The sequence below is a fragment of the Danaus plexippus genome, chromosome 10 (assembly GCF_018135715.1).
Source record: "Danaus plexippus chromosome 10, MEX_DaPlex, whole genome shotgun sequence".
Taxonomy (NCBI): Eukaryota; Metazoa; Arthropoda; class Insecta; order Lepidoptera; family Nymphalidae; genus Danaus; species Danaus plexippus.
Genome location: NC_083543.1, coordinates 2,955,609 through 2,968,885, shown reverse-complemented (window position 1 = coordinate 2,968,885; position 13,277 = coordinate 2,955,609). Strand labels below are relative to the sequence as shown.

Here is a 13,277-nt window from a genome sequence, read left to right as displayed (position 1 = left end):
CTCCTCGAACTGGAGGCGATGGGCGCGCACCTCCTCCTCGAGGCCCGCGTTCTCTCTTTGGAGCCGACCTATATCGGCTCTGAGACGGTGGGTCTCCTCTGCCTCGGTGCGTGAGACAAGGGTGTCAAGTGCCTCCCTCAAAAAGGTCGAAGCCCTCATTATTTTGGAAGAGTACCCCCCTTTTAAGTTGGTACTCTTCCCGACGAGATCCCTAATGAGGTTGAGGCTTTTTTCGGCCTTGACCATGATAGCCTCCGCCCCCATCGCCCCCAACTCCACAGGGACCTCCTTCCCCTTCCCCTTCGCCTTTCCTGCCCCGTCCCTCACCTTTCCAAGGCTCTTTTCCAGGTAGGAGTCGAAGGCAGCCTCCGACTCCTCCTCCTCCCTTTGCCGCAAGAATTTACGGGCTCTAGTCAAGTTTCTGCCTCGACCTCGTCTTCCCGTCAGGTCTAGCCCTCGAATCATCATGCCCCCGGTCTCGGTATCGGAGCCAGACACCTCCGAAAAGAGGCGCTTGGCTCCCAACTCCGACTCAGGACGAGACGACATCGAGTCGTCCACACCAAAACAAGCATCAGTTAAAATGCCCGACTTTCCCCCCCGGGCAAACCCCCCACCATTATCCTCCTTATCATTCATCCTAGCACACACACCTCAGACAACCAAAACACACCTCAAAACAACCTAAAACACAGCGAAATAGCAAGCGAAAGCGATGTATATCCAAACAACGCCACCAAGATTAACCTCATCTCTGGGCCCACTCCTGTGGAATATAGGCTACATCTGGGAAATTGTAATTAATTAAATGGGTTTAAATTTTATTCAAACTTACACATGATAATGGGAATAAGTAAGAAAATTTTTCTATAGGTTTATTTTGTTCAAAAATTTCCTTCGTGATATTCTCTAAGAAGGAATAGAAAATATCTTTAATTAATTTCACAGCTAGAAGTCTTTTAAAGCTGTCAACTTTTAAAAATGTTTTATAAATTAAAAAACCTTGTACAATGTTTTAATAATGACATCAAAGTTATTTTATTTACATTAAAACGTCTTTGATATCTACTGAGTATTTTATATTTAAAGATCAATGTGTAAAGGAAATTGTAATTCCTCGACAGCGATATTCCTTTAAATGAAATGTCTCGTTCTTTGTGTTCGTCGATAACTGGCTCTCGAAATTTCATTATATTAATGTTTTTATATGTATTGTATTGAATATTATTTAAGAAGAGCCCATAAGCTTAGTATTTAAAACAAATCGTTACATGACACTGATTTACACGATCTTAACAAAATATAATCAATATTATTTTAAAACTTTATAAAATACATTAATATTTTTATAGTTAATTTTTAAATTAAAAATATGATAAAGTATTTAAATAAAAAAGCCATCTTTGCTTCAGTATCAATAATATTGCAAATTTTTTTATAAAACATACATTTATGTTACTGCGGAATTTTGTGAGATAAATTATTTGCAACACATTTATCTATAGTCACATAACTTATAACTACTTATAACATTAATCCTACTTTGCTACTTAACATTAATTAAGATATTTAATCATTTCTACTTCAACTAGAAATCCATGGTGGTCAACATATGACAGTTCTAAATTTCTTTTTTGTTCAAACTTTCGACTGAAATTCTTGAAATAAATGGTTAGAAGTGTTTAGTTTTAGTTTGTAGGAATAATGAAATCATTGGTAAAGTTGTAACTCCAATTATAAAGGTTAAAGAGAGTGCTTCTGAAATTTAATTCATAGACTTCCTTTTTTTCTCATCTTCCCAGTCTAAGAACGAGATGCATTTTGTAATATATAGATAGATTCTACTATCTATAACGTGTAAATGATATTTTTAATTTTAATGAAACTAGTATTTTTCGGATAAACTACGCGTGATTTGTTTTTGTAAAAAAGTACATACTCCCGACGTTTCGGTTACTTTTCAGCAACCGTGATCACGGGCACACGAGATGTGAATGTTCAAATGATGAATGACGTTCACATCCCGGCAATCACGCGTAGTTTATCCGAAAAATACTAGTTTCATTTAAATGAATAAAACTCGCGAAAATCTTAGATCTCATGATATTTTTAATTGTAAAGCAATACAAATGCTACTTTAATAACTTGAGGAATTTATTTTGAGATGGTAGAGCCTAGCTGTGGTTAAGTTACTACAGCTCGAACATGGGCTGGCTCGACCAGAGAAGTACCACAATCTCACAGACGATCGGCCTGAAGTAACCGTTAATGGCTGCGTTTCGTCCGATGAGTGAGATAGCCGGTTGACCTTTCCCTTTCCCATCATTTCTTGCCCTTTCCCTTTTCAGACCTTCTCCTGTCCCTAGTCCATAATCAAGGTCAGCAACGAATCCGCAACATCCCTTATGTTGCAGATGTCCATGGGCAACGATCACTATCTTCCATCAGGTAAGCCGTCCGTTTGCCCTCTTTGATATAAAAAAAATCGAGATATTTAGTTTCATATAACCAAATTTGCAAACTATAAATCAGAATAATTGTAATTAAAAAGCCCGTGTATATTTTGCATTAAAACAAGTTTTTATTACAATTTTAATTCCATGTACTTTAATGTTGTCCAGAGTCTATCCACCCCTGATCAATTTTTCTAAAAAAAATTCCAAGTCTAATCCCAATCTAATCTATCTTCTATCTTAATGGTCTTAGACGTAGGCGACAGGATTAATTCTTGCCCTGTCCACCTATCTGTTTATTGACTTCAAAGAAAACTAATCTTTAACATAGGTAAGATAATATATAATTAAATACTTACACTTGCTTAGATTTGTACTTACACTAAAAAAAAAACGATTTTAACTGAAAATAAATAAAACATATATAATAATTGACTCTTTATATTATACTGTTTTCATATTTATTTAAACATATAAATATTTATTTTGTATAAAACGACTCGCTTTAATATTTGTAAACATGACTAGTTCAAATATTATAGAAAAAAGTTTTGGAGAAGCGACGAATATCAATATCCTATATTATGACATCAGGACTTCTGTCCCAAAAGTTTAGATTGAATATTAATGCTTAGCGATTTACGAGTTTGATGTGTATGTTTGAAATATGTCACAACATATACGACAACTACATAGTAACAATATTTTTATAACCTATGAAAACAGAATTTCAAATCTGTAGCCTAAAAAAACTTTTCATTTATATATATATATATATCAAATATGGTACCAAGCTTTCATAATAACTAGTTATTTAAATATGTGATACTATTCCATAAATTTCCAAATCAATTACCTAAGTAGTGAGAGACAACAGAGATGTTTTGTTTAATATAGTGTATTTAATATTTTAAAGACTTAATTAGAGAGTCTTCTCGTATGAATATAACGAGGTCAGTTCAGCAAGCGGAAGAAATTCTATTGTTTCCCTACGTAAGTGACCCACTTATTTTTGTAGATGCGTGTTAAAGATTTCACTTTTTTATCATAAAAACTTCAAACAAATAAACTGTTTATATTTATACCAGTGTTTTGAAGCATATGCATCTGATATATCGTGAGGATATTACAAAAAATCCACTTCGAAGTTACGTTAAATGTCTACATTAATTGAGAAATAAATTAGATTTAACATATTTATTTAAGAATACTTTCGATGTGTATAAAAATTAGACTTCCTATATTAACTTTTCTCAAACTGTTTTACATTTCTATTATAATTTAAAATTTTTATTATAATCTTATTTTTGTTTTAAAACCGCTTATAAAAAATAAGCGTACGATGTAAAGCACTCACCATATCCTATTGAAGCATGAAATACCAGCTATATGACTTGTGTGTTGCCAACCCTCCAAATTCCTGTTCACCCCATACTTGAAGAATCCCATTTTGTATCCACTTTGGAAAAACCTCAGATGGAAGTTTAGTTCACAATAAAAACACGCGCTATGCGCGAATATTCATTGGGCAAGGTGTCTGCAAAGATGGTCCCTGCTAATTGCGAGTGGTGCTATGATAAAAAGCAGCAATTGGGTTATGTCAAATAATAGGACCCGTAAAGAGAGACGAGATCTCTTCTTGAACATAATGGCTCAATACTTTTTGCGGTGAGAATGGAATCACCAAAAATTTTTAAATAAAGTAAAAAAGTGAAAGTTAGCATCCAGATGTAACAGCCCAGACATGTGAACAATACTTAATGTGGGACCGGACTCTCGTTCTGTAAAGTAAAGCCAAGCTCTATTCAGCACAACAAATTCTCTTGACACAAATTTGGCCTTGTCAACTCCATGAAACCAAAAAATAAACGTCTTTTAAAAATTTCGATCAGAGATAGTTAAGGGACCTGGCTGGGCTATAGGACCACGATCAATGGGGATTTCTAGCGGTAAGCGATCAGTTTTGTCTTACTAAGTTAAGTCGGGCCAACTTCCACCTTCAGATCCCCATCAGAAGAACAGAATAAAAGACTCCAGATTTCGGTAACAATTTGACGTGGCCTTCTCTACTACGTGATGAATGATACTATCAGACTTGTGTAATGGAAGACGTACTTCCCTAGTTGAACTGCTCCAATTCGATAAAAACAAATCCTTCTGAGTCCAAACTTACTAGATGTTTTATAATTCTGAGAACTTGTTTTTTTAAGACCTACAGTTAAAAAAATACTAAATTTAATTTTCTTGTCAATTTTATGTCATAAATGGAAAACCATACAAAATCCCAGAGTATATTTGTGCTTCGGCCTCCAGACCAGACCATTTATGTATTCGCGAATATTAAAGCGCATTGTGATAATAGAGCTTACGGTTCCTTGGGAAACCAACACCCCCAAAGACCATACCATCAAGGTCAACCAATATTACGAGCTCACTAAGGAACTCGCTCGAAATAGGTTCGTCGTGGATTTATACGCGGCAGAAATGAGAGCGAGAGGTATAACAGCCAAATCTCTCTAAAACCTGCTAAAAGACTTGGGCCTGTCCAGAACTCACATCAATTCATTCTTGGAACGTACTTCGACGGCAGCCCCAGAAGGTTCTTTTTAAGTTTGGTTAGGTAGGGGGAGGAGCTTGGACAGTGGAAGTGAGCGTTTAGCGCGAGTTAGGTAGGGGCCCCTTAAAACTACACCTGGGTCGCAAGTCCCAGGCACTGTTAAAGCTAATCTCCCTGCAACGCCATGAACCCGGCACGAAGAGGTTTCGTTTCTTTTCAGTACAATAACAATAATTTATGTAGATCCTAAACGGCAGTTATTTTTTAAAAAATCACTTTTTAATTTAAACAATATGCATTGTAAAATAAAAATATTTTTTTTTTGATATTTTTGTGACCTCCTTTTAAACTATAAAAGAATAAGCAACAACTAGCTTTTAATAGGAAAAGAAAACCTCCTGTAGAATATAAGCCATAGTTAACGACGAATGAAATTGTGTTTTGTCTGACACGTGCCCTCTAATATCATAGAGAAATGATATTGCTACATTTGATCCCGACAAGGCGTCGTTAAGAGTTTTCAAGATATTAATGTTATTATAACATCAGAGTGTATATTGAGCAAACAGGTATATAGGATAGAAATATTAAATTCTACATAATGTCCTCAAGAAAATATTTCCCTCCACAAATTAATCCATTTATGTACTCTACATTTTCGTACATGGTAAATGTATATTGTAATATACATGTACACACATAATTAAAATAATAAGAAATTTCTAGTGAACATTTTCAAACTTCAATTTTAAAGGAGATTATTTGATCATTATTTCACCGTCAAATTAATTATTATGTGGTAAAAGGTTCTTATATTAAAACCTTAAAATTCTTAAGCGATTAAATAAATTTTATGAGTTTCTTCATTTCCAGCTTTGTTGTTATCCAAACTTTTAACTATTTATATTAGTTAGAATATGCATTTAATAACTAGATATGTATGTATATATATATACGCATTTAGGTATGTAACCATGTCTCAGGGTCAGTAAAAACTAAAATATCATACAACATTCTGTCAATCTATTTTAAGTGATTAGCATCACTTCTGCATTCTGACCACAGAAAGGCATTACAAGAATGTTGCCGTCTAAAAAAATAGAGACATTATACTCACTCTTTTTAATATTGAAAGCAATAAATGTTTTACAAAGTTATGCTTTGAATGTAATATTTTGTTTCCATGTAATTTGTTTGGTGGACAATGAACAATTTCATTAAATTTACTTCATCAACCATTTCAGTAACTTTAGAAAACAGGCTTCTCTCTAGTAAGAACGTTGTGGTGATCCGCCTCACTAATTAAACAGCCAGTGAGAAGACTTTAAAGGTGTAACATAAGCCCTTTGAATAAATTAGTGTTCCTGTAGAGTTAAAATAGTTTTTATCTATGAGGTTATTTTGCAAGAGACTACGACTACATGGAACAATCGATTTGAAAACGTGCATATTTTTTAACAAAGTTATTTTTCCCTTTTTATAGAAACGGAATTTCCTTTTTGATACTTTACATCGAATGTACTGTTGTATATACTACGATATTTTACGTCAAAATAAGATAATATCATTGTTATAATGAATTGGTTGTATTTCATGTGTTGCTGATTTAGTTTAAATAATATCGGTTTACATAAATATAAAGTTTTTGGACCTTGTTTTATTTGTTTCAGGTTAGTATAAGTTAGAATGAGTTGTTGCTAATTTTGTATAATATCATGCCCTAAGCAGGTAAACAAGAAAAACGATTATTGCTCATTTCATGACAACAACATCAAATAATAAGCTTTTTAAATTCTTCCAAACTTTATTTAGGTATACCTAAATTTGTCGTTAAACTGGATTCTCTTGACATGTAAAATATAATTTATAATAAGTGCTTAATTAATTAATTATGCGTATTTTTTTTTAATTGTTGAGAAAACTGTAATAAGAAAATAAATATTATACACCAAAAAATGTATGCAATATATATTTATATAAATATTATAAAGAAAAAATCATTCTAAATGTTATAAAACCATACGGAGCATAAAGCATAATTATTAAAACGTCATTATATATATATATATATATATATATATATATATATATATATATATATGAAAAATGAAATTCACTAATAAGCTAAAATACAGCACATGATTTTATTTACTCTTTCATTTTTATATTCCACTACATTGAACTTTTAAAACTTAATTTTTATATCTTTCCAATTCACTGACGGCTTCTGCTGTGGGAATTTATGGTTAGTATTTTTAAAAACTATGTAACGATTAGAGTGCATGGTCTTGGCAAGACTCTAGTAAATTGAAATATTTTTATATAGTTATTCAAAGGAATATCGGTAATTTTTTAAGGTTATGAGTCTCAAGGCTCAAGCTTCAATCTCTATTCGCGTGGAGATGTGTTAACGCAAATGTATAGAGGAAGGTCCTAAATTAAGGAAATCTTATTACAAAATTCCGACGTGTGTCGTTGCCTAAAAGCCGGTACGAGGGATCCTTGCCGGGCCTAATGAACGTGTTCAAAATTTATAACACCTTCCACCTTTTAGTTACTTTGTAAGAAATAAATTAAACCTCAAATGCGCTTACTGTAATGGTTCGTAATTTTTCCGACACAAATTCCCTTGCGTGCGACGCTTCGTTTATAAAACGCTTTTTAGATACTTGGAATAATGTTTCTGTAACATTTTTGTGACTCTCCAAATCGTTATTCTTAATCCTCACTCGGATATTTATTGGAATTTTCGAATGTTTTGCGGAAACAATTTTCTTGAATATATTATTCTGTCATAAATGAGGCGCATTTATTAATATTAAAAAGATTGAAATTCGTTTATTTTATGTAAATTATAACACACAAAAATACTTTTAGAATAAGCCTGTAAGAGGAAACAATAAAAACATGAACACCAGTCCTTGGCCTGTTATTTTCGAGGCTCCAGAGACGCTTCTAATCCAAGTAGTATAGTTGGATATCCGAGTATAAACTTCTGGAAAAGATGAAACTGAACATCTATCTGGTACAGATAAGACACCAGTAAAAGTATCACCACACACTAGTGGATTGCCTAAATCACTCTGAAATAATTAAATAATAATAATTATAGTCTCAAATATAAATAAATATAAAAATGGTACATAAAAAATGATAACGACTCACATCGCAGTTGGAAGATCTAAGATCATAGGAAACAGCGCAGATCATTGATGGTAGAATATTTTTCGTGTTTGGTAAAGTATTATAATATAATGTACATAAATTTTGGTTATAGACATATTTAGTTGCAAATCTTAATTCCGCGTTCACCTGAAACAGAAAATCAGCTGCTTATAGCAACTTCGCTAGAAACTTAAAATGTTCTAGATCGTTTTTTGTTAGTTTAAAAGAATAATTTTATACCAAATCCTTCCTTCTTCTAATAACTATGTAAGATTTTAAAAAGATAAATATTTCTATCTTGTATTATTTAAAAATATTATAATGACAAATTTACCAATTCTGATGAGTTTATTCCTCCCCATCCTGAGACTGAACATAGAGTAAACTCTGGAGGATTGAAGTCGGCGGCAGGGAGAGACAGAGGTGTCACAACTTGATTGGGAAATGGAGTTACCAACTGCAATAAAAAAATCACTTAGTCAAGTGTCACAACATAAAGGGGCAGTTTTATGTACAAATACTAATAATATCCAATTTAACAAAGCATATTTATTTGATACGTTTCATATTGCAAACAGAAAATTTAATTTAAATAATATATATTTAACAATTTAATATACTAACACCAAAATAACACTACATTTAATATATAATACAAAAAATGTACCTCAATTTATATTATATATATATATATACACACACATATATATATATATATATATATATGTGTGTGTGTGTGTGTGTGTGTGTATTTTTTTGTTTCATTAGAACAGTAAAGAATTATTCAGTGTCATTACAACCAGTTCTCTCTTCCACTATTATAACTAAGAACGATATAAGGAACATATAATTTAATCTCATGCCTTAAAATGGTTTGGGAATGAACCCCACTTTAATTTAAGTCTAACCAATGATTCATGACCTACTTAATTTGTGATAAATATAAATACTGTATATAAATTTTATATAAGTGATAAGAATAAAGATACACATTTTTCTTTAAATTATGGTCGCATAACCTGTATCAATTAATATGCTAAAATATTCATAGAACCAGACTAGCTTCTTTTAGCAATCTTCTTATAAAATTACTTATAAAATATTGACTACAGTACTTTTTTACATTCAATATTTTATCTTCGCTCGAGGTGCAAGTTAACCCACCAGAGAACGAAAATCTATTAGGAATATAATATTTTGTCATTACTTCAAACTTTTCTGGGAAGAAAAACGCTTTTTGTTTTTTAATTTTTTAACTTTGTTTTACATTAAAAAGTCTAAATAGCACTTTTATAAAGATTTTTTTTTTTTGTAATCTACGATAATTTTATTTTTAGAGTTGACCCAGGAGACTATTATATTATTCCTAAAACTCTAGGTGAGTATAACAGATAACAGCTAATTCTATTATGTTATCTATTATGTCATGATTACAACTTTTTATAATTCAACATAAATGTCTAATCTAATTCTGTAATATTTCCTTAACATGAAAGAATAATTATTTATCAAAACTCCTTACATACATATATCTATGAAAATATGTTCGTAGTTTATCATTCCAATCAAACTATTTAATCTTGGTTAAAAATCACATCGGAAAAAATTGATAACATGACATTTTCCTTTTTAGATTAATTTCTAACTTCAAACAAATATATGAAATAGTAATATATTTAAAGGATAAATATTATGTGTATTTATGATAAGATTTGGTGCAGTTCCAAAATGTTATTCACTGAAATTATTATTCATTTTATAAAAGTTACACAGACTCAAAGTTATCGTGCATTTCCAAACACATCTAACATTTTCAGAATGACCTTTACATACGAGTTGCGCGAAAATCGATTGGGGTTACTTTTAGTTTAGAGACAATTTGATCATTCGTTTATCTTATCTATTGTGCCATAAAGGAACTCAGATATGAAATTCCGTGATTAATTTGTTTCTGTATCATATATTTTAATTTACTTCCTTTTAATATACTTATTTATAAACTCTATACTTACTGTAATAACGGCAATATTGTTAACTAGAGCTGGTAGCCCAGAGAAATTTGGATGCACAGTGATGTTGAGCACAGGCCGAATAAAATCGGCACTTACGTCGTTATATAGAGAAGTGGAACCAGCAAACACTCTCAGTTCAGCCGAATTTATTAACTGCGGGACACTGAAACAAATAGACGTTTAAGTATTGTAGACAGTCGTCGAAACAAGTTAGGTTTAAGTTGAAATTGAAAAAGCTATAACTGCAATTTTGTTATCTGTTACGTGTGTTGAGTTTATTAGAACTTTATAAAATCGATTTATTCCCTTTTTTATATACTTTCGCATTCACATGACTGTATCGGTAGATCCATGAATAAATTTACTGATAAATTCAAAATTTAATACGTCACGCCTTTTGAAGATACTTACCTAGTAAACTATTAGTCAGTTTCTTTTCTTTTTAATTAATGCTAAAACGTCCAATTATACATTAAAGATTTAAAATGCTCTTCTGTACATTGTATTTTTTGTGTTCCAGGATATTAAAAATATTTTATAAAAAATTAAAAATTTGTCAAAAATATAATAGGTTTGAATTTGCTTACCTTGAGTTGTAATTAAACATACAGGAAGCTGTTGTTACTGCTTGTCTGTATGAGATAAGAGCTCCGGCACATCTATGTCCTCTGGTTTGGAGATTTTGTGCTGGTCCTAGTATTTGTATGGATACCTACAATAAAAAATAATTGTGAAGTGTATTTCTATTTACACTACAGTAAAGGTGATACTTAGTTTATAACTATTTATTATTTATCAACACAGCGATATATGTTATAATTGCGTACTTTCTACTAGTGTTCGACCTGCTTAAAAATATCCCTCTCCATATTCCGTTACTGACCAGTGTAATTTTCAGTCGAATAAGTACTCAGAAAAATACAAAGCTCTTAAGAGATATAATGTGTACACTAAACACATTATATATCTTTTTATTGGCCTAAATAAACATATTAAAAAAAACTATAATACTTTTGTGGTTGTGTGATAAAAACTAAAGCAAATTTAATTACCATATACGGGAATTGGCCTGGAGCAGCTAGCTTTCCATTCGCAATCCTATTGACCGATCCGGATGCCACACCTGCCAATTATATTTTCAATCAATCACGAGACAAACGTACACCATTTATCATTCCATTCATATAAGTTTTGATACAATTATTTATAAAAGTTTAAAGTAGGCATGAAAATGCTTAATTTGTTTGAGAGATCTATTCAATGAAAACTCTATCTATAATTATCTCAAGACCACTTCCTTAAAGAGTGTGAAGAGGCCTAGCGAAAACTAATATAAAACATGTAACAAACACACAGGAAAATTTTTAAATTTTCAACACTTGGCACTTAACAGGAACGAAAAAAAATTAATTGTTAATATGAGTAAAGAGTAAAAATAAATAAAATGAACTTTTATTTTGTACAATAACAAAAAACAACTTATCATAATAGATATTTTAAAGTATTGCATACTGCAACAGTGCCGTTAAGTTTCGACTAAGTACACCCTGCGCTGATATCTATTAAGTTCCATGTTCTTCACATTTCTTACGATATTTATCGTTTCCAAGTTTTATTAACATTAACTACTTTGTATTTGTACTCACACTCCATTATTTGTATGATAAATTGCAATGATATCGCTTACATTTTCAAATAATTATAAAAAAACAGATAAATACATCAAAATGTACACAATTTTATGTTCTTTATAATAATTACATTAAGAAGATAGACAGAAACATTACATTTAAGTCACTTTTAAAAAAATAACTATGCTATACACTCATAGCACCACAGTATCAAATATTGAAAATCTTACCACACAGTGCGAATATAAAAAACGATATATACATTTCTTTTTCAAATCTCATTTTTCAATATACGAAATGAAATCCGTTTCACGCGTTCACTTTACTTTTAACACTTTATATGAATAACTGATTTCAACAGGAACGCCTTTCATGTTATCAATTCCCTATTAATCACTATTTTATAATATAAAGATAAAAATTCGTAATGTTGTGATAAAGCCACAACCAATGATAAAAATATTTGAAGGTGTTAATCCTATTTCCAAAAATGTTTTTTAGATAAGATTGTCAATCTAATCTTTTGGCTGCTAAAAATAAAAAAGTACCTATTTACATTACAAATATATTAGTTAGAATATTTTTTTATTTTATTCAGATTTGATACAACATTTGTAAGCTATTGTAGATCTCCTAATAAAAATATATAGCTCTCGCCTGATCTAAATATTAGGAAACACGATAAAAGCAATAATATCTACGAAACAAACTGAACCAAAATGATAAAGGAGAAATGGTTTTCTGGTTTATATGAAGATTTATTATTTCATTAAATTTAGAATTGAGGTAATAAGTGTGCTTTATATGCAACTAATGTTGATATAGATAAAATTAATAATTTATAAAAGGGATTGCATTTCCAAAGTATAACATAAAAGTAATAAAATTTAGATATCACTTAAATTTCATTAGAACATGAACTTTGTTATCTAATTTACATTCAAAACACGAACCAGAAAGATTCATTAGTGTAGCCGTATAGATTACATGTAATCTGTTTAAGAGAACAGCTATTGAGCTAGGTGAGAAAAACTTAAGAAAAATTTAAACACTGTTTAAATTAAAAAAGCATTGTTGGAAAGTTATGTATATCAATAGATTAGATGTGATTTTTTTCGCTGTTTTCAATTTAATTATAATTTTATTTATCACATATAGAAATGTAATTAAGTCATGAACAATTATGGTTACAGGGCGCTTATATTTCTACATCAAGAGACAAACTGACTTCCTAAACATAAAATGAAATTTTTCTTATAAGGATCAAATAAATATAAAATAATAATTATATGCCTTTACCTTTTATTTTAACTCAAATATTGGCAGAGTTATACTTTATAATTCTTAAACTAAATCGATTTACAGATGATTCATTTCCCTTCTTAAACATAAATCACGCTTATCACTTCAATTATAACTTTGCTCACTGAAAACTTATTGTCCAGTCTCTAAAACGGTC

General features: G+C 30.8%; 1 protein-coding gene across 1 annotated transcript; it reads right to left on the bottom strand.

Annotated features, from left to right (window-relative positions):
• Positions 1 to 7,805: 7,805 nt before the first annotated feature.
• LOC116766816 (putative serine protease 45) lies at positions 7,806 to 12,191 on the bottom strand. Its single transcript, XM_032656935.2, has 7 exons — positions 12,049 to 12,191; positions 11,240 to 11,310; positions 10,775 to 10,899; positions 10,188 to 10,350; positions 8,510 to 8,632; positions 8,176 to 8,322; positions 7,806 to 8,093 (listed from the first exon to the last, which is right to left on the bottom strand). The coding sequence occupies exons 1-7, from the start codon at positions 12,098 to 12,100 to the stop codon at positions 7,884 to 7,886; spliced, it is 891 nt and encodes a 296-aa protein (XP_032512826.2). The 5' UTR covers positions 12,101 to 12,191; the 3' UTR covers positions 7,806 to 7,883.
• Positions 12,192 to 13,277: the final 1,086 nt, after the last annotated feature.

Coding starts and splice junctions, on each gene's coding strand:
- LOC116766816 (XM_032656935.2), bottom strand. CDS start 12,100: ATGAGATTTGAAAAAGAAATGTATATATCGTTTTTTATATTCGCACTG. Junction 11,311..12,048: donor TTTTATATTCGCACTGTGTG/GTAAGATTTTCA, acceptor TATAATTGGCAG/GTGTGGCATCCGGATCGGTC. Junction 8,633..10,187: donor ACAATATTGCCGTTATTACA/GTAAGTATAGAG, acceptor TTTTTATTGCAG/TTGGTAACTCCATTTCCCAA.